Source organism: Ursus americanus, chromosome 13, assembly GCF_024610735.1.
Source record: "Ursus americanus isolate L20-20 chromosome 13, mUrsAme1.1.p, whole genome shotgun sequence".
NCBI classification, from domain to species: Eukaryota; Metazoa; Chordata; class Mammalia; order Carnivora; family Ursidae; genus Ursus; species Ursus americanus.
In genome coordinates this window covers 51,767,398-51,792,028 of record NC_142139.1, presented here as the reverse complement: position 1 = coordinate 51,792,028, position 24,631 = coordinate 51,767,398, and the positions used below count along the sequence as shown (strand labels likewise).

Below are 24,631 nucleotides of genomic sequence, written 5' to 3'. Positions count from 1 at the left end.
TATATATATATATGCTCTTCAGAGGGCGGTTGGCTACATCTACCAACATTTAAAATGTGCATACTTTTTTACTTATCTCTCTACTTCAGAGAATTCATTGTAGATATATTTGCACATGTCTAAGGATATTGTTAACAATAGTAATGTTGTCTGTAATATCAAGATATTGCAACTACCATCATTCAGAGGACACTTTGTAGTTCCCATCCATAGGAAGGAATGCTCTGCAATTGTGGAAAACAAAACAGCATGGATGTGTACATATTAATTAGACTAGTCTTCACACTTACATTGTTGAGTGTTTACAACATAGGTTTACATTCAGGTTTACACAGAATGTTCCTATTTGCACATTTTAGAAGGTAATTGAGAGGGTTGGTGTGCATGTGTATTCCCATATATAAACAAAATTTCTACAAGCATTCACAAGATCCTTTAACACTAGTTGCCACTGCAGTAGAAAGCACACCTGATATATTTTAGTATTTGCCTTTTGTGCTATTTGAAATTTCTTTTTGCCATATGCATGTATTTTTCAGTTACTAAAACAAAAAAGATGTGGATAAATCTATACATGTTGACACAGAAATTTATCAATTTATCTACACTTAGGAAGTAATGTTAAGTAATGTTAAGCAGAGACATTAAGTTGCAGCAGAACAATAAGTAGTGTTGCACCATATTTTCAACAATAGTAAAATTACAAATGTCTGGGGACTTTTTTTTTTTAAGTGAGAGAGTGTGAGTTGCGGGGCGGGGAGGCAGAGGGACAGGGAGAGAGAGAATCCTAAGCGGGCTCCATCCTCAGTGTGTGGCCCAACACAGGGCTTGGTCCCATGACCTGAGGCCATGACCCAAGCTGGAATCAAGAGTTGGATGCCCATTGGGGAGGGGATGTGTTGTGGGGAGCCCTGTGTGTTGTGTGAGACTGATGAACCACAGAGCTGTACCCCTGAAACAAATAATACATTATATGTAGATGGTAGATAGATAGGTAGATAGATAGATAATAGTGGGGAAAATTTTTTAAAAAAGAGTTGGATGCCCAACTGACTGAGCCACCCAGGCACCCCAAATGTCTGGGGATTTCTAAAGACACATGTGTTGCAGCTAATAGATAAGTAAGTCCTGGTGAGGGCAACCCTGTCAGGACCCCTCTCACTCCTGAGAGCTTTTTCTGCATCCTTGCTTAATAAACTTCTAGTGCTTTAAAAAAAAATTTTTTTTAGAAGTCCTGGAGATCAAATGCATAGCATGGTGACTACAGTCCACCATATTGTATGCATCATAAACTCAAATTTGCCAAGAGATTAGATATATTAATTGTTCTCACCACAAAATGGAAGTGGTAATTATGTGAAGTGACAGAGGTGTTAGGTAATGCCAGGAAGGTAATTATATTGCAATATATAAGTGTATCAAATCAGCAACTTGTAGGGGCACCTGGCTGGCTCAGTTGGAGGAGAGTGTGACTCTTGATCTGGGGGTCGTGGGTTTGAGCCCTACGTTGGGTGTAGAAATTACCAAAAATAAAATAAAGAGTTAAACAAACAAAAGGCCAAGTTGTGCTCCTTAAACTTACACAATATATATCAGTCATATCAGTAAACTTACACAATATATATCAGTCATATCAGTAAACTTACACAATATATATCAGTCATATCAGTAAAAATAAGTAAGTAAATAAAGTAATAAAGTAAATAAATTCAACATCACAGAGGTGCCTGGGTGGCTCAGCTGTTAAGCATCTGCCTTCGGCTCAACTCATGATCCCAGGGTCCTGGGATTGAGCCCTGAATTGGGCTCCCTGCTCAGCGGAGAAGCCTGCTTCTCCCTCTCACACTCCCCTTGCTTGTGTTCCCTCTCTCGCTGTCTCTCTCTGTCAAATAAATAAAAATCTTAAAAAAAAAATTAAACATCACTTACACACAAAAAGAAACCCCTAATGGAAAAACAAACAAAAAACCTTTATGTATAAATGGTCTTGGTGTAGGCTTATTGATGGCTCTGCATCTAGTCTGTTCATCATCTCCATTTTGGTTATTGAGATCTGAAGCACTAGGGGATGTAGTTATTCTTGGCTACAATATGAAAAATCAAGAGGGCAAATTCTTAGCAATCCCAGGTGTTTATGAGGAGAATGAATGTGGTTCATTGACTCGTTCAGCCGCTGCTCCAGTGACACACATTGTATAGACTTAAGTTCAGAACTGAATACCCTGACGAGAGAGGTGCATCCTTTTTCCTTGTGAGGGTGTAGACAGTGTGGCCTGGTCTGCCATGGCTTCCTGATCCCTAGATTATCAGCTGAAGAGGTGGCCTCCTGGTCCCTGGATTATGGCCTGTTTTTCTTCTTACTTGTTTTATAACATACTCTTTAATTCATGTAACACACTCTCTATGTATTTATACCCCCCACATACACACAAATATACACACATATGACTTTGAAAAACCTTCTTATATTAAATTGCCTGCCTACGATACTATAGGATCGATTGGCCTAATTTTAGGACTAAGAAAACCTTGTGTTAAAAAACAAGAAAAATACCAGCATTACCCTAATACCCAAACCAGATACAGACACCACAAAGAAGAACTACAGGCCAATATCTGATGCACATAGATAACAAAAATCCTCAACAAAATGCTAGCAAACCAAATCCAACAATACATTTAAAAAATCATTCACCATGATCAAGTGGGATTTATTCCTGGGTTGCAGAGGTGGTTCAGTACTCCTAAATCAATCAACATGATTCTAACATTAATTTTTTTAAAAAGGATAAGAACCATATAATCATTTCAATAGATACAGAAAAAACAGTTGACAGAGTACAGCATCCATTCATGATAAAAACCCTCAACAAAATAGGTTTAGAGGAAACAGACCTTGACACAGTAAAGGCCATCTATGAAAAACTCACAGCTAACATCATCCTACATGGGAAAAAACTGAGCTTTTTTCTCTACAGCCAAAAACAAGACAAGAATGTCCACTCTCACCACTTTTATTCAACAGACTAGTAGAAGTCGTAGCCTCAGCAATCAGACAACAAAAAGAAATAAAAGGCATCCAAATCATCAAGGAAGAGGTAAAACTTTCACATATTTGCACATGACAAAATACTATATATAGAAAACCTGAAAGACTCCACCAAAAAACTGCTAGAACTGATACACGAATTCAGTAAAGTCACAGGATACAAAATCAGTGTGCAGATATCTGTTGCATTTCTATACACCAATTATGAAGCAGCAGAAAGAGAAACCAAGGAATCAGTCCCACTTACAAATGCACCAAAACATAAGATACCTAGGAATAAACCTAACCAAAGAGGTGAAAGACCTATACTCTGAAAACTATAAAACACTGATGAAAAATTGGAAGATGACATAAAGAAATAGAAAGACATTCCACACCTATGGATTGGAAGAACAGATACTGTTAAAGTATGTATACTACGCAAAGCACTCTACACATTAAATGCAATCCCCATCAAAATACCACCAGCATTTTTCACAGAGCTAGAACAATCCTAAAATTTGTATGGAGCCACAAAAGACCCCTAATAGCCAGAGCAACCTTGAAAAAGAAAAACAAAGCTGGAGACATCACAATTCCAGACTTCAAGGTATATTACAAAGCCGTAGTGATCAAGACAGTATGGTACTGGCACAAAAATAGATCCGTGGAACAGAATAGAAAACCCAGAAAAGAACCCGCAATTGTATGGTCAATTAAATCTTCGACAAAGCAGGAAAGAATATTGAACGGGAAAAAGACAGTTTCTTCAACAAATGGTGTTGAGAAAACTGGACCGCAACATGCAGAAGAATGAAACTGCACCATTCTCTTTCACCATACACAAAAATACACTCAAAATGGATGAAAGATCTAAATGTGAGACCGGAAACCATAAAACTTGAAGAGAGCACAGGCAGTAATTTCTCTGCCATTGGTCATAGCAACTTTTTTCTAGGGAAGTCTTCTGAGGCAAGAGAAATGAAAGTTAAACTATTGGGACTACATCAAAATAAAACATTTCTGCACAGCAAAGGAAACAAACAACAAAACTAAAAGGCAACCTACAAAATGGGAGAAGATATTTGCCAGTGACATATCTAATGAAGGGTTAGTATCCAAAATATGTGAAGAACTTATAAAACTCGACACCCAAAAAACAATCCAATTAAAAAATGGGCAGAAGACACGAACAGACATTTCTCCAAAGAAGACATCCAGTTGGCCAACAGACACATGGAAATATGTCTAACATCACTTATCATCAAGGACATGCAAATCAAAACCACAATGAGATATCACGTCACACCTGTCAGAATAGCTAAAATCAACAACACAAGAAACAACAGGTGTTGGCAAGGATGTGGAGAAAAAGGAACCCACCTGCACTGTTGGTGGGAATGCAAACTGGTGCGGCCACTCTGGAAACAGTATGGAGGGTCCTCAAAAAAAAAAAAACAAAAAAAAAAACCAGAACAGAACTACCCTATGACCCAGCAATTGCAGTACTGGGTATTTACCCAAAGGATACAAAAACATTAATTCAAAGGGATACATGCACCCTGATGTTTATAGCAGCACTATTTACTATAACCAAATACGAAAACCGCCCAAGTGTCCATCAACTCATGAATGGATAAAGAAGAGGTGGTATATATATATATATATATATATATATATATATATATATATACACACATATATATATATACAATGGAATATTACTCAGCCATAATAAAGAATGAAATCTTGTCATTTTCAATGATGTGGATGGAGCTAGAGAGTATTATGCTAAGCAAAATAGAGAAAGACAAATGCCATGTGATTTCACTCATGTGGAATTTAAGAAAGAAAACAAATGAGCAAAGGGGAAAAAGAGAGGCAAACCAAGAAAGACACTCTTCCCTATAGAGAACAAACTGATGGTTACCAGAGGGGAGGGGATGGGGGGATAGGTGAAATAGGTGATGGGGATTAAGGAGCGCACTTGTCGTGATGGGCACTGGGTCCTGTATGTAATTGTTGAATTACTAGATTGTATACCTGAAACTAATATTATAGTGTATGTTAACTAACTGAAATTTAAGTAAAAACTTAAACAAGAAAAATGTCTATATGCTGCTTTATATAAAATGGATCAGTTTTGTTCAATGTACAATGTTTTACACTATAGGGAATACGGTGACCTTTCAACTTTTTCCTTTATGGTAATAGGCATCTTAAGTTGCCATAGCAAATATGACTGCTCTTGACAAATCACTTAGACAAATCACATATATTTTAAATAGATTTATTATAGGCTAGGATTGCCTGCTATTGGGTGTTTGGTGATGAATAGTAATTATATATTTTTCTTTACTTGATTTTTAAAATTATAAAATAACTTCCATATTGTAACAAGGAAAACATTACCAAAGTGTACAAAGATATCTTCCCTTTTCTCTGTTTCAGCCTTCTCATTGAGTTAATAAATGGGTGTATCTCAGTACCTTTCTTTTAACTCCTACAAATAAATACAAAAAGAGGGGTGCCTGGGTGGCTCAGTCGGTTAAGTGACCAACTGTTGATCTCAGCTCAGGTTTTGATCTCAGGATCCTGAGTTCAGCCCTGTGTTGGGCTCTGCGCTGGCATGGAGCCTACTTAAAATATTCACACACACACACACACACACACACACACACACACACACACACACATACATATATACACACACGCAAAAAGATTAGTACATATATAAAAGGATTTCCCCCATATCTTCCTCACACTCCCCAACTGGATAATACTGTATTTATTACTCTGCAGAGGTGTTTCTCAAACTTCAGCATGTGGCAGACTCCCTGGCAGGCTTATTAAACTAGATAGCTTGGTGACCCCCCCAGAGATTTTTGATTCTGCTGATTGGGGGAGGGATCTGAGAATTTCACTTTCTAACTACTTCCCTTGTGATGCTGACTGTGTTAGTCTGTAAACCACGCTTTGAACTACTACTCTCCAGCTTCTTTTAATCTTAACATAGCAGACATCCTTCCAAATGTCTGTTTGCCTGTATTTTGGTACCAGTCCTTTAAATTTTTGTCAATCTAATTGGATAGTTATTTTTGTTCTCTTAAAACTGAAACTAGAAATAAAGTTTTTTAAACCATGATTTTTATTAGTTACCTCTGAGGCACTAAATTAACTGTTTTTACTCTTTTCAATAGAAGAGAAGTGGGCAAGAAATTGTTTAACATTAAGTACTCATCTCTGTTAGATGGGATTTGAGGTGACTTTTCTTATTTGTGATTTGTTTCCAAATTTTCTGCAAATTTTTCTCCAAATTTTCTGTTTGAAATGTTTGTAAAATGGCAAAAAAAAAAAAAAGTTGTTTTAAAATTCACTTATAAAAATAGGATAGTAAAAGTCATAGGTATGAGTATGTGCTGAGATGGTGATTATCATTTCTTAATTCCAAATACTGAATATTAATCCCACTGCTTTCCTTTCTACCAGGTTGTATTTGTCATTTTAGCATTTTTAACAGGTGTACTTTGTTCTTACCCAAATCCAACTGAGGACAAGTGCCCAGGAAACTACACCAACCCACTGAAAGTTCAGACCGTCATAATCCTTGGAAAAGTTATTTTGTGGATTCTGCATTTCCTTCTCGAACGCTACATCCAGTATCACCACAACAAAGTAAGAAACCGAGGCTACAGCATGATATACCTATCCACGAGGCATCTTAAAGGACTTGCACTGATGATACACTCAACTGGTGAGTCTGGCTCAGCTTGTCTGCGCCTTGCTTGAGTGGCAGAAATGCGAGCAGAAAGAAAATGTGAAGTTTGACTTTATAATCAAATATATTCTCTTATGTTTGTGAGAGTGATTTGTTTGTGGCCACTAAAACTCAGATCACCTTAATGTCTTGAAGCTTTTTTAAATAATATAGTCTTAATTTCCTTTTTTTAAAAGATTTTATTTATTTATTTGACAGAGAGAAAGAACACAAGCAGGGGAGGGGCAGAGGGAGAGGGAGAAGCAGGCTCCCCGCTCAGCAGAGAGCCCAACATGGGGCTCGATCCCAGGACCCTGGGATCATGACCTGAGCCGAAGGCAGATGCTTAACTGACTGACCCACCCAGGTGCCCTGATATAGTCTTAATTTTCCTTTGACATCTGTGTTTGTTATCATAGGGGAGGGGGAAAAGATTTCCCTCTGCCCTTCTAGGTAGATTTTTGACTGAGACCCCCCTGTAATAAAAGACAGGTTAACAAGAGAAAAATAAACAGTTATTAATAAGCATACCTCCTGTGTCCATGGGAGAGACCCAAGAAAACTGAGTAACTCTCCAAAATGGGCCAAGCCATCACCTTAAATACAATCTCTAGCCAAAGAGACCAGAGATGACGTGGTGAGGTGGTTGGAGGAATTATGGGAGGTTACCAGGAAAAGTTCTGTAAACAATGGTAAGATTGTTACGTGGATTTAAGTCTGTGCCTTCTCTGTGGATAATAGTTTCTAGAAATGTAAAGTCTTCCTTCTCTTCCTGGTACAGAGAGGAGGACATGCGTACAAACTGTAGTTTTCCCTTGTAACTGTCCTTAAAAAACGGTACCCTCTACTCAGCTTTCAGAGCTTCACCTGTTCTGCTGTTTCTTAAAAATAATCAGCCTGAAATAATCCTTATGCCAAAAAAGCATATTTGGGGGTGCCATTTTCTGTGCCCCCATTATTGTGAACATGGTGTCCACCTATCTCCCTGTGTGTGACGTAGACTTTTCCCTCCTTTGGGTATGAGCCGTCTTAATCATCTCAAAATGATACAAATGCTGTTGCTATTTGATACTTGTAGGATAAGAGGAAGGAATTGGCTTTACTTTAAATGAAATTCAGTGTTTTTCTTTCAGTGAGAGATTGTGATATAATAAAATGCATTATCCAAAATGGAAAACTTGAAAAACAGTTTATGAAGGCAAGATCAGAAAGTCTATACAGGACTTAGCTGAATTAGTATCTGCTTTATTGTTGCAAATATTTGTAAAGGCTGAATGGAATTAAATTGAACTTCTTTAGGTCTTTTTGCCTTGGTGTTCAAAGTTCCTACGTTTTTAAAAGACCCTCTTTTTCAATTTGAGTCCAGAATAAATACTTAGACATTTTAAAACCAGATTAACCAGATTTGAAATGAATCTTTTTTCCCAGAAAAATAGCTCTACACACTTTAATTTTTATTTTTCTTCTATGTTCTGTTAATACATTTTCATAAAAGGCAAGCTGCGAGTTCACCCCTCAGTGAAGCTGCAGGCCCATGCAATAGCAGAGAAGCATTTTATAGCGATAGCTGATTTTGACTCATCCTGAAGGGGGCGACATTTTTACTGCTCCCTGAGGAAGAGCTTGGCTTCTAAGTTCAGCGGCTGGTGTGTAGTACTGCTTTTGGCCAGAAGATGTCACTATAACCTTTCGTCCCACCCACAAAGCTAAAAGCCAAAACCCATTTTTAACTTAAAGACCTTATATGCATTATGACCAAAATAATGTTCAGTCTCTCAAGTGAGCGGTCTGGACATAAATAGTATTTTTGAGGCCCACCAAGAGATTGTCTGATCTTTACCTTTCCCCTCACTGTCAAATTCTTGCTAACATATGACCCTTAATGTTTCTAAGCATTTGGACCCTTACTTTAGTCACAGATGGCATCACTTTTATGTTGCTCATATAAGGACCCAGAAAAATCAAAGATATTGGGGCAGGTATTTACCTTGTTTCTACTTTCTTTAAGTATTTTTTTTCTTATATGAAGAATAAAAAGGTAAATCCATGAGGATATAGAACGTCCAGCTAATCAGATGAGTGTAACCAGTGTTTTTATGGCAGGTGATAGTATTGTTCGATAGTGATTAGCTTCGCCCTGACACCTTTTTTCTATAAAATTGGGGAAATAATATTTCTCACACAAACTGTGTTGCAGGAGGAAGTGAACTAACAGTGCCTGGTAGGTATTCAATAAATGTAGGTATCATCAGCATCATTATAATAATTCTGGTTTCGGGATGCCTGGGTGGCTCGGTCAGTTAAGTGTCTGCCTTCGGCTCAGCTCATGATCCCAGGGTCCTGGGATTGAGCCCCACATCAGGCTCCCTGCTCAGCGGGGAGTCTGCTTCTCTCTCTGTCTGCCGCTCCCCCTGCTTGTGTGCTCTCTCTCTCTCTCTCTCTGACAAATAAATAAATAAAATCTTTAAAATAATAATAATAATGATAATTTTGGTTTCTTGTAATCTTTCACAGTCCGAGGCACGCTGCCATACAACCCCTCCTCCAAGCAGGTGCCTGTGGCAGACTCACAGTCATAGCCTACATGATGGCAAGACCCAGCCTCTTTGCTCCAGAATTTTATTTTTCTTCCTTGTTGTATTTTTCAAAATAAAAGTACAGAACAAGGCTAATAGTCTTCAAAACCAAATAAGAGATACACTAAGTGTGTGTGTCGGGGGGGACAGTTCATATTTATCAAATACTTGCCAAGCACCATTCTAAATATTTTCCACATATTAACTCATTTATTCCTCACAACAGCACTGTGAGGAAGGTGCTGTCATTCCCCTTTTCAGACGAGGAAGTTGAGGAGCAGAGGTGTGAGGTCATTTGTTCATGGTCATCAGCGTGTCCCAGTTGTCCACCCAGGCAGTCCCCATAACTGCAACATTCCTAATCTCCGTGCAGTTCTCTGTTGTTACATTATGTGACCAGAATGGGCCATGAGGGTCCTCAAGTACCTCTGGATTCTGAGGAACTGGGATAATGCAAATTTCTAAAAACTCCCTATTTATTTATTTAAGAGCGGGGCGGGGGTGGGGAGCAGAGGGAGAGGGACAAGCAAACTCCATGTTGAGCCCGACAAAGGGCTCGATCCCACCACCCTGAGATCATGACCTGAGCCAAAATCAAGAGTTGGACACTTAACCCACTGAGCCACCCAGGTGCCCCTGCATCCCATTTTAAATGCACATGGGATTCCACGCAATGCCATTGTTAATAATTTTATAGAGCAAAAAATCGTTTCTTAGTTTTTAAGAAAATCCAGATTCTTATGTAATTTTATTAAGGGGCATCATTGATTCTTAGACGTGTTGGGGTTTTTTCCTCAAGAGAGCAGCAGTTTGGAGTTTTCACCTTAGTTTCCTTCACTGCTCAGTGTAACAGGGCCTGGGTGCGCACCTGCCGTTGAGGGCCCCCCGGGGCTCTGCTAACCCCGCGCCTCTTTCTCCTCCTCAGGCAGCACGGCTCTCCTCCTCGTGCTGTGCGTGCAGCACTCCTTCCCGGAGCCCAGCAGGTTGTATCTGGACCTCATCCTGGCCATCCTGGCCCTGGAACTGATCTGTTCCCTGATGTGTCTGCTCATTTACACAGGTGAGAATTACAACTACACTCTTGGACTAAAGACCTTTAACTGCTTGTTTCATCCCTGATAATGGGAAGCTTGGCCATTATCTTCGAGGCAAGGTTTTTCTAGCAACCGAGAGCCTGTTTAGCACCTGTCCCTTTCATTGCTGACCACATCCAAACTTCCTCAGTTTCAAACCAACAGCAACAGACCAGTGAGTCATGCTTCTAAATTTGTGTCATCAATTAATTTTTGTCAAGTCAAAGAAACAAAAACAAAAAAAATTACACATGGCATCTCCTTAGGCCTACGGAAGAGTATTTAGAATACAAATGGGGTGACTAGTTTTTAAATGTGAATGTCACATTACTGATTGATCTTTATAAATTTTTCTATAGTTATCAGATAACAACGAGCCAAATTATGGAGAGAATTGCATCTTGTACCTCACTTTAAAAAAATATATTGTATATCACCCACTTAACTTCCTAGAAAAGAATGAGACTAGTTTTAAAGTAAAGTTAGTTTTTCAGTATATAAGAAAGAGCTTGCTATCTCAGTCAAGTGACCCATATGACAAATGAATATTGAGTTACCTTGTTGACTGAGAGCAGTTCCAATCTACAACATGTCTGTCAAATGCTGTAAACGAGGTGATAGTTGAGAATATAGAATTCACTTAGCATGTTATTTTACAGTACTCTACAACTTTTATTTGCTACAGGGGTGCAAGCTTTCTTGTAGTAAAGTATTTTCTGTAATACCTATAGAATGCTCTGTGACATAGAAGGTGGTAACCACAGTATTCCAAAGATCACGTGTATGTCATCATGTGAGTAAGGGGAAATCAATACTGTTAAAATGTGGTCCAAGATTTATTTCTCTAGGACTTTACTATTTTTAAAGGATTTGCTGTAGCAGTTACAATTAGTTATAAATAAGACAGGTAATGTTAAAAAGACAAAGACCTGAGAATGTCTAAGAGGCAAAGGAAACAGATATTCCAAGAATCCTGACAGGAACTCATTTTTATAGTTGGACACAAATAGTTACATGACACCTAAACTTAAACAAAAGGATTTTCTTTTATTTTATTCTTTTCCACTTATTTTAATATCTTGTCTTCCTAAGTAAAAAGAACTGCTTTATTCTATACTCAAAGACTTAGTAGCATATTTCATCCTTATTTGCATTAATTTTTAAATTTTTATCTGAATAAAAACACCATTAAAAACTGTGTGGTAGGGGCACCTGGGTGGCTCAGTCGGGTGGGTGTCTGCCTTCGGCTCAGGTCATGATCCCAGGGTCCTGGGATCGAGTCCCACATCAGGCTCCCCGCTAAGTGGGAGCCCGCTTCTCCCTCTCTCTGCTGCTCCCCCTGCAGTTGCTCTATCTCTCTCTCTATATATATCAAATAAATAAATAAATAAAAATCCTAAAAAACCCCCAAAAAAACAAAAACCCAAAACTATCTTGTTAAATTTCAAACGAATATGCTTCCTACTGTAAGAAAACCTGGTAATTGGTAATTCGGACTCACAAAGTAAAGAGATGATTTACATAGGACAGGTTTATGATAATCATAGTTATAAACTTAGGGTTTCTGCAAATATTGAATTTCTTTAAAAGATTGAAGTATGACTGTTTTATCTCCACATCCGCAAGAGTAAGCCTAACTTACTAAATTATAATGTTCCTTTAAATGTATTGTAGGTTCTGACAAGAGAGATTTAGGTAGTAGCTTCTAGAGACAGATATTGCTTTTGTTCAGTGTCATAGAAAATTTAAGGTTCCTTCCCTGATGTATGGATTTTTCTTGTTTCTCTATACTGAAATGATTTTAAAAGATAGTGGGTTTGATAACATCGATAGCGACAATTGAGGACATGATTCTTTGATGTACTAATTCTAACCTAACTTCGACTGGTTTATTTGCATTTTAAGTAGTTAATCTCTAGAAACCAAGATGGGCCCTTCTCATGGAGCACTAATTTACTTTACTGCCTCTTAGGGGGAAAACTAGGAAAATAAAGCTCGAAACAGTTTTGAGATACTAAATTTGATTAGCTCTCTGTTCATTTAAAAATAAGCATAAGATTCAGTTAATGCCACTCATTTATTAGCCTTCCAGCAGCCGGTATCACTGCTCTGAAGTTCAGGAAGAGGTTCAGTATAGAAAGAAAGAAAATGTAAGTGGTGAAAAGTCCACCTATCTTTCTTAGCATTCTGATGTTTCAGTGCGCCAGCTGCTTTCCTTGGCTCATGATGGAAAGAGCAGCTGGAACTGGTGTTACTGCCTAACTTGTGATCTGTAAAATGCTGAATGCGTTCAACGTCATCTATTTGAAAGACCACAAAGACCTTTTTATTTTGTCAGACTGTGGTGTGTCTTTTATTTCTGTCCCCTAACTTTTACTTTAATACTGTATAGCTGCTATTTCCTGTCCCCTAGTTCAAGAAACTTACACTTGTTCCAAGCTTCTTCCTTTATTCAGGAATTATCTTGGGGAAGATACCATTTTAGAGAATTAAGATGTGAACACTGAACAAGTCAGATGCACTGGCAGCTGTCACGTAACCACAGTCGATTCTCGGCCTTCATCTTTACTGGATGACATTGGACACAGTTTACCTCCTGGCAGTGTACCCCTCACTTGCTCCGGGCCCTTGGTTTTCCTGGTTTCCTGCCTGCCTCACTGGGGCCCCATAGTCTCCTTTGTCAGGCACTCCCCCTGACCTGTTGGAGGGGGCCCCGGGGCTCAGTCTGACTTCTCTGACGTGCGAGCTGCAGCACCTCAAGTTTTGTGCCTGTGCCTTCGAAGCCGTAGGTGCTTCTCATTTCCAACTTTCTTGCCATGCCTGAAAGTCAAGGGCACCTAGGTACAGGGCACGCTTGGTTCTTTTGGCATCATACTGTCTGCTTCCTCCTGGTCCTTCCTGGTGGACCCTCTGCACATCTCCCAACTTTCTCACTTTTTACCTCTTCTCTTCAACTTCTTGAGCCTAGTTCTCAGCTGAGAGTGCACGTTAGAATCGTATGTGGAGCCTGGCAGTTCCACAAAAGGAGAAACAATGTCACGTGACTCTGCGCATCTCTCCAAGACCTCACCACAAAAACACGTACACGATTGTTCAAGGAAGCGCTGTTTATAATAGCCCAAAGGCGTCAGGGTAAACTGATGAGTAGGTAAACCAAATGTGTTCGATCTGCACACTAGAATGTTATTCAGTCCTAAAAAGGAATGAATACATGGACTGATGTACTCATATGTGCTACAGCGTGGATGAACCTGGAAAACATTGTGCTAAGGGGAAGCAGCCATTCACAGAAGACCATGGATGTGAAATGCCCAGAACAGCACGTGCATAGAGAGAGGAAATAGATTAGCTGTTGCCTAGAGCTGGGGGGCAGGGGGCAAATGGAGAATGACTGCTAATGGATACCGGCTTTCTTTTCCGGGTGATGAACATGTTCGAAAATTGACTGTGGAGGTGGCTGCAGGAGTCTCTGAAACACTGACCGTCGAGTTGTATACTTCAAATGAGTGAATGCGTGCTGCATGAATTATATCTGAAAAGTTGCTCTAAAAACGGGAAGAATGGCATGTGGAGCTTTTAAAAAGGGTAGCGCCGGGGTCTAACCTGTTTCCCCTCCCCCTACCCACATGGCAGATACTCTCATTCAGGTGGCGTCGCACATCCAGTTCTCCTGTGCGGTCGGGGTTGACAATGACTGCCTCCCGTCCTGCCCCCCCCCCCCCCCCCCCCCGCCGTGTAGCCATCGCTGGTGGAGACTGCTAGTCCCAGTCCAGTCCCAGAGTTACTATTCAGACAGGGCAGAGGCCCAGCCCAGTTAACCGTTATCCAGAGGTGCGAACTGTCCAGGGCTCTTGTCCCCCCTGAAAGTGGGGAACAGTGGCCTTCACCACGTCTGCTTCTCCGCCTCTTTGCCACTGACTCCCCCCACTTGCAGTTGTCTGCTGCGGCCACTGTAGACCAGTCCCCGGAGTGGCTGACTAAAACCACACAGATTCGTTTTCTCCCAGCTCTGGGGGCTGCCAGTCCAAGGTCGAGGTGTAGACAGGCTTGGTTTCTCCTGAGGCCTCTCTTCTTGAGCTGCTTTCTGTTGGTGTCTGCACCCGGCCTTGTGCTCTGTGCAAGCACATCCTGGTATCTCTTCTGTCAGATCAGGGCCCCATCCTTATTACTTCATTTAATGCTAATTACCTCACCGAAGGCCTGTCTCCAAAGACAGCCACATGGGGGGTGAGGGCTTCAACATGTCAATTTTCAGGGGAACACGGTTTAGTCCATAACATCACTTTTCCCCACAAACTGCCAAGTTCATCAGTGGCCTCCGAACTGCCGTATCGCCTGGGTCCTCTCCTTGTCTTCACCTTTCTGGCAGTGAACACCGACAGCTCTTTCCCGGTTCTCCTCCTTCCTCTCTGGCGACTCAGCTTCATTCCCTTTTAACAGATTTTCCCCCACCTCTTTAATATTGGCGGGTTGCAGCGTTCCCGTGTCCTTTTTCTGTACATACTAAAAGTTACCATCTATACACTCGTGGGCAGCCCTCAGATGAGCAGAGCCGCCCAAACCTTTACATTCTCCTGCTTAGTGATCATTTCAATCCGGGTGTTCCAGTGTACCAAGACAGAAGTGACCTGGTCATCTTCCTCTTCCAAACCTTCCCCCGTCCTGTCCCTCCTCCCCTCTCTCAGCTAACAGTGCCAGCCCTCAGCTCTTGCTCAATCCGAAACCTTTTGGTCATCCTGGATTCTTCCTTCCACCTTATTCTCCCCTTCCTCAATCATCAGTCCTGTTCAGTCCGCTTGCCTCCCAGATCTGTCTCTCCTCATCACTGCCACTGCCTCGACTAGACACTCATCACATCCTGAGTGGATAATTTCAGTAGGCACCCTACTGGTCTCCCTTCCTCTGTCCTCTTAATTCGTATTCCTACCTCTTGCCAATGTAATTGTATTCAGAGGTAACTCTGATCATTTAAAAGCTTCCCTGTACAGAGTTTACTTAAAGGCCGAAGGAAGAAAATCTGAAATCTTGGTGTGGCATAAAAGGCCCTCCATGAGCTGGCCCTACTCATCCCTGCCCTTCAGGGATGATGATGAGCTCCTTTCAGTGACTCCCATTTACTCTCAGGACAAAATCTAAATGCCTGGGCATGGCAACACCAGTCTCATGTCTTCCATGTCTGCCTTTCCACCCCCTCATACACACACACACACACACGCACACACACCCCTTCTCAAGGTCCTAAGTATTTGTTCAGGCTCTTCACACACCTAAAACACCCTTCTTCTCTCCTCCCCTAGTGTGTGCAATTAGTTCTCATGTTTTGCTCAAGGCTGGACCCACGCCCTACCATCCTCCTTCCCCATGATCCTCCCTCCCATCCCACGCCCGCTGAGTTAAGGGGCTGCTTTCCAGGGCTGTTACTGCTCCTTGTGCAAGATTTGATTTGGGTTCTTTTCATACTGTCTTGGAATGTACACTTATCATCTGTATTTTTCCCTGGACTAGTAGCTCTTTTTATAGAGTAGTATCAACAGTGGAGGCTTCAAAGTCATGATTCCTGGATTAGAAACCTGGCTACTTGTTTAACTTTCCAGGGCTTCACTTGATTGTAGAAAGTAGGAGTAATAAGGGCATCTACTTCGGGGGGTGGTTCTGGGAACTGGATGAGGCCATCCATTCACAATAGTTCACCTGTGCCTTCTGTGTTTTAAACTCACAAAAAAATCATAGCTGTTATTATTATCAACAGTAATGATACTCTCTGTATTCCCAGTGTTTAGTTCAGGCCTGGCACACAGGCTTTCAAAGACTTGCGTACATCAATAAACAAACCTGTTCATTCACTTTATGAAGGATTTTTATCCATAGTAACTTACTTGAAAAGCATAGCCAATTAATGTAATTTGAATAAATGGAAGTAAAGATTCTTTTCATAATTAGATGACCTGACAATAACGACTTTATTATTCTAGTGAAAATTCGAAAATTTAATAAAGCCAAACCACAGCCTGATGTACTTGAAGAAGAAAAACTCTATGCTTACCCCAGCAATATTACCTCGGAGACTGGTTTCAGGTAAGCTTTGGGCGGGGGATGAAAGACTAGAGAGAGAGAATTATAAGCCCCCCCCCCCCCGGGTAATCTGGAAAACATTCCAATGCTTGCAGTTTATGATTATGCATATGTGCCTTTAGAATTAAGTTTGATTTGCTTACACCCAGTCAGCTGGATAAAACCAAATCTAATGAAAGAATCTCATTTTGGAATCTTACCTTGGCTTACATCTTAAGAAAAAGTCACAAATACAATATGCTGTACTGCAAACTGGGAGGGACCCATCTGCAAAGAGACGAATGAGTACTGGTGTATATGTGGATTCTTTGCAGGACTAGTTCAAGCCTAGAAGACGTCGTGGAAAAGCAAGGAGACATAATCGCCTACCTGAAGCGTCACAATGCCCTGCTGAGTAAGCGCTTGTTGACTTGCACTTCCTCTGATCTCGACTCTCCACCTAGTCGCGTGTGAGGGGCTCAAGGTCAGGACAGTGGTTGCAGAGGAATGAAGACTGATTGGCAACCTGACAAGTTGTCCTCGGAAATGGCAGTTTTTGCCAGATAACATCTGACAATTTTTGTTGGAAACTTGAATTTCACTCTCACCTGTGTGGCTGTTTAGGAGGTGGGACTTGTGGGTCACTTGGAGGGTACTTCGTAGAGCCCAGATAACTCAAGGAGAACCTCTGTGTTTGCACATCTCGAAGTTGAACTGTCTGGTTTGTCCTAGGATCAAAGGTATAGTTTAAACATCGTCTCGCCCAGTGCTTCTTCCACAGGACATTAGAACCCGGTAATAATTTGGCTATTTATATGGAGGAAATCTGTCACGATGATCTAGTTGAAACAAGGGTTTGATCAAATAAGTTCTTCCCACTCTTAAACTGATGAGAGAAGTCATTATTTTCTGTGGCTGAAGTGGTTTTCCCCTGCAGAGCCTCTTCACGCACTGGACATGCGTGTGCGGTATGGGATGACAGCTCGGCCAGTGTAGCTCTGAGAGCGAATTTCCTCCATGTAGGACCAGTCTCACTAGGTGACTTACTATGCAAACTCCTACAGTTTTCCGTTCTCCGGGAATAAGATGATCAAGATCACTGGGACCAGTGTCAGACTGACCAGTGTTGCTCGTTACATCAGCAGCACCTTCCATTGGCAACAGCTAAAATACTTCAGAGAAAACTTGAGAACGTTCCCTTTATTTTAATCCTTCTTCAAGAAATTGCCACGCGTTTCAGTATTGATTATACCTTGATTAGATCAAGAAAGGTATGTTCTGTGGCTTTAAGGTGGTCTAAGAAGAACGTTTTTTAGCCCTGAGTTACGCTTTCTTAAGTTTTATTTATTTAAGGAATCTCTACACCCAGTGTGGGGCTCGAATTCATGACCCAGAGATCAAGAGTCACACGTTCTTCCATCTGAGGCAGCCAGGCCCCTCCTTGGATTATACTTTTAAATTACAAGAATAAGATGTCATATAAGCTTATATATAGATATTAATCATATCTAACTCCAGGTGAAATGAAGTATTTGATGAGTGAAGGGCATTATTTCCCCCATTTTCCTAGTTTGCCCCTTTAATTTATCCATTTGCATTAGCACCTTTATATACTGCCCTAGAAAGCTTAATATGAGGGGAGGGGACATTTGCGATTATGTGTCGGTCATCAGCTGAACAATAAGACCTCATTTGAAAACCCTTAAGCTATACACAACTGTTTGGCAGGGGGTGTACTGATTTGGTCACATCGAGGTACTTAGGAGGGTACCAGTTTCCTTTAGATCTAGCCATTGCTGGGACATTCGAGAAGTTTTCTACCAAGGTCAGAGTGATGGTGTGTCACCCGTAGGCAATCCCCTTGAGGCCCCAAAATGACAACCTTCACAAACTAAAGCCAAAATTGTATTTTTAAAATTCAGATTATATCCAAGTTTCCTGATTTATCCTCTCTCCCTTCTTTTTTTCCCCCTTCCTTCCTTTTTAATAAGTATATCTCAGAGCCATTGCCTTCTCTAGGAATCTGTCTCTGTGTTCTGGAAGAAGCTATGAACTGCCTTTGTTGGTCTGCAGCCTCCTCAGGAGCTTCCTGGGTATAATCTGAAACTGGCCCTTGTACGTGGAGGGCTGGGAGAGACCAAAGAAAGAGGTAGACCCTTCCAGACTGCTAGGTAGCAGGTGTAATAAATGAGGGAACTGACTTGTTACAAGGCTTGTCTTGGGTGCCTACAAGGTGAGCAGATCCCTGCATCCACGGGCCAGAATCTTGAAAGTTTATGAAGAAGCGTTCACTGGGTTCAGTCCCATATACCATCCAGAGCTCTCCACAGCACACTACTCTCTCACAGCTGTGTCCTTGGACCAGCTCCCACTGTGCGAACGGTGGGCAGAACATACATTCCAAGGACAGGGGAGAGGCTGAGCAGCCTCTGATGGCCCAAGTCCAGCTCGTGGATGAACTGGCAGTCATGTCCTCTCGATGACCTCCTCCCAATGGCCTTCAGCTATTTTCCTTTTCAAAAGGAAAACAGCAGTGGGAGATGATTCGTATTTAGTTGTAAATCTAATTGGGATCTATAGTCAGTTTCTACGGTTTATAGGATGAACTTTAGCTTACAGAGAAAGATATAGTTAAAAGTTAGGATACTCAGATTCTGATGTATGTCTGTAGAACCACAAAGACTTTTCTGAACTCAATAATGAACAACAAAGTATCGGAACTAGGAAAACAGGGTAATGAACAAAGCACTTTAAATTAAGCATTCAGTTCACCAGGTAGTAGTGGCTGGCACAGGAGATACAAAAATTAAGAGGACCCTGGTTTGTAAGGAGGAAGGGGACGAGGATTTCTAGGCTCTGTGCTAAGTGAATTAATGGCTGTAAGCCCAAGCAACTATAGCAACATAGCGGGGACGGGGCTGTAGGAATTCCAGGGAAATTAATGAGTAAAGCAAGGCAGCCACAAAGGTACAAGCACGGTGTGCCAAGTTTGAACCTAAAGTGTGAGGGAGGACACGGGAGGAGAGCTGGACAGCGTCAGATCCGGGAGGGTGCCCTGATGCCGTCTATGTGATGGATCCCCTGGAATGGGATCCACTGAAGAGTTTCAAGCAAGGAATGACAGAGTTGGCTTTATTTTCAGGAGGATCAGATCACAGTGCAATGAGGAGCGAAGCGAGGTGGCAGAAAGATTTGGTGCTGAACTAGGGCAGGCATAGTAACATTTTGTTGAAAGTCTGTATGTATATATGTGTAATATGTATTTCTATAATCTGGGGATTTTATTTCAGATGACAATAGCTTCATGACTTAGAAGTTAAAAGCTCATTTTTTGGAAGAGCAATATTGAAAAATATGAGGAAATGGGGTGCCTGGGTGGCTCAGTCGTTGGGCATCTGCCTTTGGCTCAAGGCGTGATCCCGGAGTCCTGGGATCGAGCCCCACATCGGGCTCCTCCACTGGGAGCCTGCTTCTTCCTCTCCCACTCCCCCTGCCTGTGCTCCCTCTCTCGCTGGCTGTCTTTCTCTCTGTCAAATAAATAAATAAAATCTTAAAAAAAAAAAAAAGAAGAAGAAAAGAAAAATATGAGGAAAAAAATCATTTGAAATCCCAGTGCCAAGGAATTGTAGCAATGCTGCTTGCTGTCCCTACTCTCACCTATTGTGGGTGTTACCAGTCTGTTTCGTTCCAGCCCATCTGATGAATTAAAACAAATACATCATTGTTTCACATTGCATTTCCTTGCATACTAATGAAGTTGAGCATCTCCCTCCATATTCTTTGGCCTTTTATCAGTGTTTTGTGATGTGTCTAGATCAAGTTTTTTGCTTATTTTTCTCCTGAGATATTCTTTTTCTTGACAAACATAATATTCCTTTATATGTAAGGATAGTCGTCAGTTTCTATTTGTTGGAAATATTCCATTGTTTGGTGTTCTTCTGCCATGCTCTCTTCAGACCCTGCAGCCTAGATTTTATCTGCTGCAGCACTGGTGACAAAGGTCACACAAATGAGTCCCTAAAAGCCCATCAAATGTATTCTTGTGTGAGAGCCATTAGTGTCTTGAGGGAATCTGAATAGACCTACGCCACTGCTGGAGGCCCTTTTCTTCTTGCAGGGACTCAAATCCAAGTCTTAACATGAATCAAGCTAATTCTTTCTCCTCTTTCCTCTAAGGCAGCATTCCCCAACCTTGGCACTACTGACATTTCAGGCTGGATTATCTTTGTTGTGAGGGGCTATCCTGTGAATTGTAGGATGTTTATTAGTATTTCTGGCTCAGGATGCCCCTGTGTATCCCCATTTGTTACAGCCAAAAATGTCTCCATAACATGCATTTCATTTCATTTAACACTTAGCATTTAATTGAGAACTGACCATGTGCAGGAGTGTATTCTAGGTGCTAGGAATTCAGGGATCAATAAGACAGAGAAGGTTCCTATTCTCGTGGAGTCTACATTCTAATGATGGTGTCAGGGGTGGGAGTAGAGGGAAAATGGACGTGAACACAATAGACAAGTAAACAAACCATTGGGTTTAATGAGTTTGATTATTCTATAAATTAGACCTCCGGGAGCACTCTTTATGTTAATATGACTTACAGAGGGGGCGCCTGGGTGGCTCAGTTGGTTAAGCAGCTGCTATCAGCTCAGGTCATGATCCCAGGATCCTGGAATCAAGCCCCACATTGGGTTCCCTTGCTCAGCAGGGAGTCTGCTTCTCCCTCTCCCTCTGCCCCTAGCCCCAACACATGCTTGTGCGTGCTCTCTCTCTCTCAAATAAATAAATCTTTTTTAAAAAATATGACTTATAGAGAAAATTTAACTTCTCTGTACTGTAACCATTCAGAAAATCAAATGGCAAATGAAATGAACTTTACGTTTTTCTTTCCCCATCCTTTTTACAGAAAAGACTTATTTTAGTGACTTCACAATTTGATCAGAGATGGTTTTATAAGCCTTAAATTTTTAAGGAAACAAACCTTGAATATATGACAATCGCAAATCACAAAAAACTCAAAACCTACCCTGGGTTTCCTAAGGAAAACTGTTGCATTTGTAAACCAAGGAAGCCTGTCTCTAATTCTTGTCTCCACATTTTTAAATCAGTCTCACTTTTCACCCTACTACCCCACTGAAACTGTTCTTGTCAAGGCTACCAAGAATGCCCTTCTGTGTTGAGCTAGGATGAATGCATAGGTCTCCTCTTCCTTAGCCTGTCAGCAGTAGGAGACTCTGCTGAGCACTCTCTCCATGATTCATCTTCTTCATTTTGGCTTTCAAGACACTGCAAACTCCGTTGTCTTCTGACCTCATTGGCTTCTTGTTCTGTGTCCTTTGCAGGTTCCTTTTCTTCCAGTTGTACTCTAGAGCTCAGTCCCTAGGCCTCTTCTCCATCAGTATTCACTCTCTTGGTAATCTTGTGGCTTTAGTACAGACTACAAGTTGGCAACTCCCAAATGTGTACCTCCAGCCAGGTCTTCTTGAACTCTGGACTCCTAGCCCCAGCTGCCTCACCTAGAGCTCTAATGTCCAAGACATCTCAAACATAACATGTCCAAAGCGGGGCTGTCCTCCCAAGCTGTTCTCTGTCTCCATGGTGATGGTTCCTCACACCCCACATACAGTCTCTCAGCAAATCCTGCTGACTTTTCCTTTAAAACAGATTCAGAATCTATCATCTTCACATGGATTATTTAAGAGTCTCTTAAGTGGTCTTTTAGCTTCTCACTGCCACAATCCACCGCCCACCACACACACACACACACACACACACACACACTCCCTCTCTCTCTCTCTCTCTCTCTCTCTCCCCCAAAACATCAGTATTTAATACAATAGCAAAGAGATTCTTCTAAAACATCTGTCGGATCATGTTACTCTAATGGCTCCCTATCTCAGTAAAACCAAAGCCTGACAGTGAACTCCAGGGCTCTAGAAAATGTCCCGCCTCCCCCGAAAATGTCCCGCCTCCGCCCTCAACTCATCTCTTCCTACTCTTCCTTTGCTTACTTCATTTCAGTTTCATTGTGGTTTTTGGATTGTGAAGCCCATCCCTACTTCAGACCTTTCTTTGCAAGCTGCTGTTCCAACTACTTGGAATGATCAATTCCCATATACCCTTCATCCTTCTAGTCTTTGTTAAATGTTACTTTCTCAGTGAGGCCTGCTCTGGACCACTGTTTAAAACTACAGCTTTCCCCACAGTCAGCACTTTCTATCTCCCTTACCCTTGTAGGGGTTTATACTCTGTCACCCCAAAATATGCCACTTTGGCTTATTGATTATTTTGAATTAAAGATACCTGAGAAACAGCGAATGCAAGGACACTCTGACCTGCCTCTGTCCCCCTGAAAGGAGATTATGAATCTCCCATGTAAAGGTGTCCTCCCTGTACCAGGAGGGTAGAAGACCACCATATGACCAGAGATGGGATTTAGGGCTAGAAACTATATAAACAAACCTTGTTACTTCTTTACCAGTTCACTACCCCCAAGCCCAAACCCCTTTGCCTTGTCAATTTTCGTAAATATATTGTTCGTCTAAAAGGTTTAAAGGCTTCCTGCTTTGGTCACTTCTTTGAGTCTCATCTTTTTATGGGGCTCTTATATGTATCCAATTAAATTTGTTTTTCTCTTGTTAAGCTGTCTTATATCCATTTATTATTAGACCACCAAAGAATCTAGAAGGGAAGAAGGGAAATTTTTTCTTCCCCTATACCCTGTTTGAGTTGTTTTCCACTGTACTTATCACCTACAATAATTATATAATTTCATCATTCACTTTATTTTCTTGACTAGAATGTCATCATATCAATTTCAGAAATAGCAAAGATTTAGAAGAAAAAAATAAAATCATTATCCTGCATAAATTTTCCTTTGAAAGGAACACAACAGAAAACAAAGTGGGAAATATCAGACATGTATGGAGTAACATCAGAAATAGGACAAGAACAACCACGCTTATTATTCTGGAGGTTCTAACAAAATATGTATATAAGAAAAAGGATATGGAGCTATATAATTTGAAAAGGAAGTGATAAAATAACCATTATTTGCAGATAATATGAATGAAGATGCAGAAATCTCCAAAGAACCTACTGGGAAAACTTAAAAAAATACAGGAATAAGGGAATTCAGTAAGGTGGCTGGGAGCAAAGTTACTATGTAAAAATCTATTGTTTTATATAAGCCACTACCAACTAGAAGATGCAATTCAAAAAAAGGCCCCATTTACAACAACAACAACAAAAGATGAAATACGCAGATCTTTTTGAAGAAAACTTAAAAACATGACTGAAAGATGTAAGACATGATGAAAAGTCATGGCACGGGGGGGGCCTGGGTGGTTCAATCTATGAGGACTAGGGCTAAGATCTTGGCCATATTGTAATAATAATAATTAGAATGACGAGATACTGTCCACAATTAATCAGATCAGTGTACCAAAAAAGGAAATGTAGAAACAGATTAAAGCGTATATGCGAATTTAGGATATAAAGGTGACACTTCAAATCACCACCCAAAAGTTGGCTCATTCAGTAAATGGTGTTGAGACAACTAGGTAAACCATCAAGGGAAAAAACAGGTTTGTGAAAGGATTTCCGTCTAAAATGGAACTGGAGGGTATGAAATGAAGAACCTCACATGTGCCTTTGGAAGCATGGAATTTAAGAACTGAGACTGATTCCCATAAATGCCTGATTCACAGAAGATAGACTTATCTTCTGACCAAGAATCTCTCCCCAGCCTCAAGCCAGTGAACTTACTGTATGAACTCTAGCTGGTTATCCCCCCACCGCCCCTGTGCTCCTTGCCCATAAATACGGCTCGCCCCGAATCCTTCCCAAACTCGCCAGTAGCTTGCGAGACCACGCATCCCCTGAGCTGCAGTTCCTCTGCTCTTCCCAGATGAGCTCAATTTCGCTCATTTGAGCTTGCTTCAGTTTAGGTTTAGGTTATTTAGGTTAACAGATTATTATATCTCTACTTTAGAATTCATAGCTAATAAATTCTAGCTGTTTCAAAGATTTCACTGTTTAAAATGAAGCTATGAAGGTACTATAAATAATGGGAGAGGTTTTTAAAATGGTTTCAGAGTAAGATAGCTTTTTCTAAGACTGGCCTAGAAGCCATAAATGAAAAACC

The 24,631-nt window shown here is 41.0% G+C and overlaps 1 protein-coding gene across 1 annotated transcript in view; it reads left to right on the top strand.

Moving 5' to 3' along the window:
* TMEM192 (transmembrane protein 192) overlaps window positions 1-23,127 on the top strand; it is a 30,182-nt gene extending 7,055 nt beyond the window's left edge. The window contains exons 3-6 of the mRNA XM_045798699.2: window positions 6,518-6,782; window positions 10,287-10,421; window positions 16,407-16,509; window positions 16,821-23,127. Coding sequence (XP_045654655.1) covers window positions 6,518-6,782; window positions 10,287-10,421; window positions 16,407-16,509; window positions 16,821-16,959 — 642 coding nt within the window. The 3' untranslated portion in view covers window positions 16,960-23,127. The remainder of the gene's footprint in view (window positions 1-6,517; window positions 6,783-10,286; window positions 10,422-16,406; window positions 16,510-16,820) is intronic.
* Window positions 23,128-24,631: the final 1,504 nt, after the last annotated feature.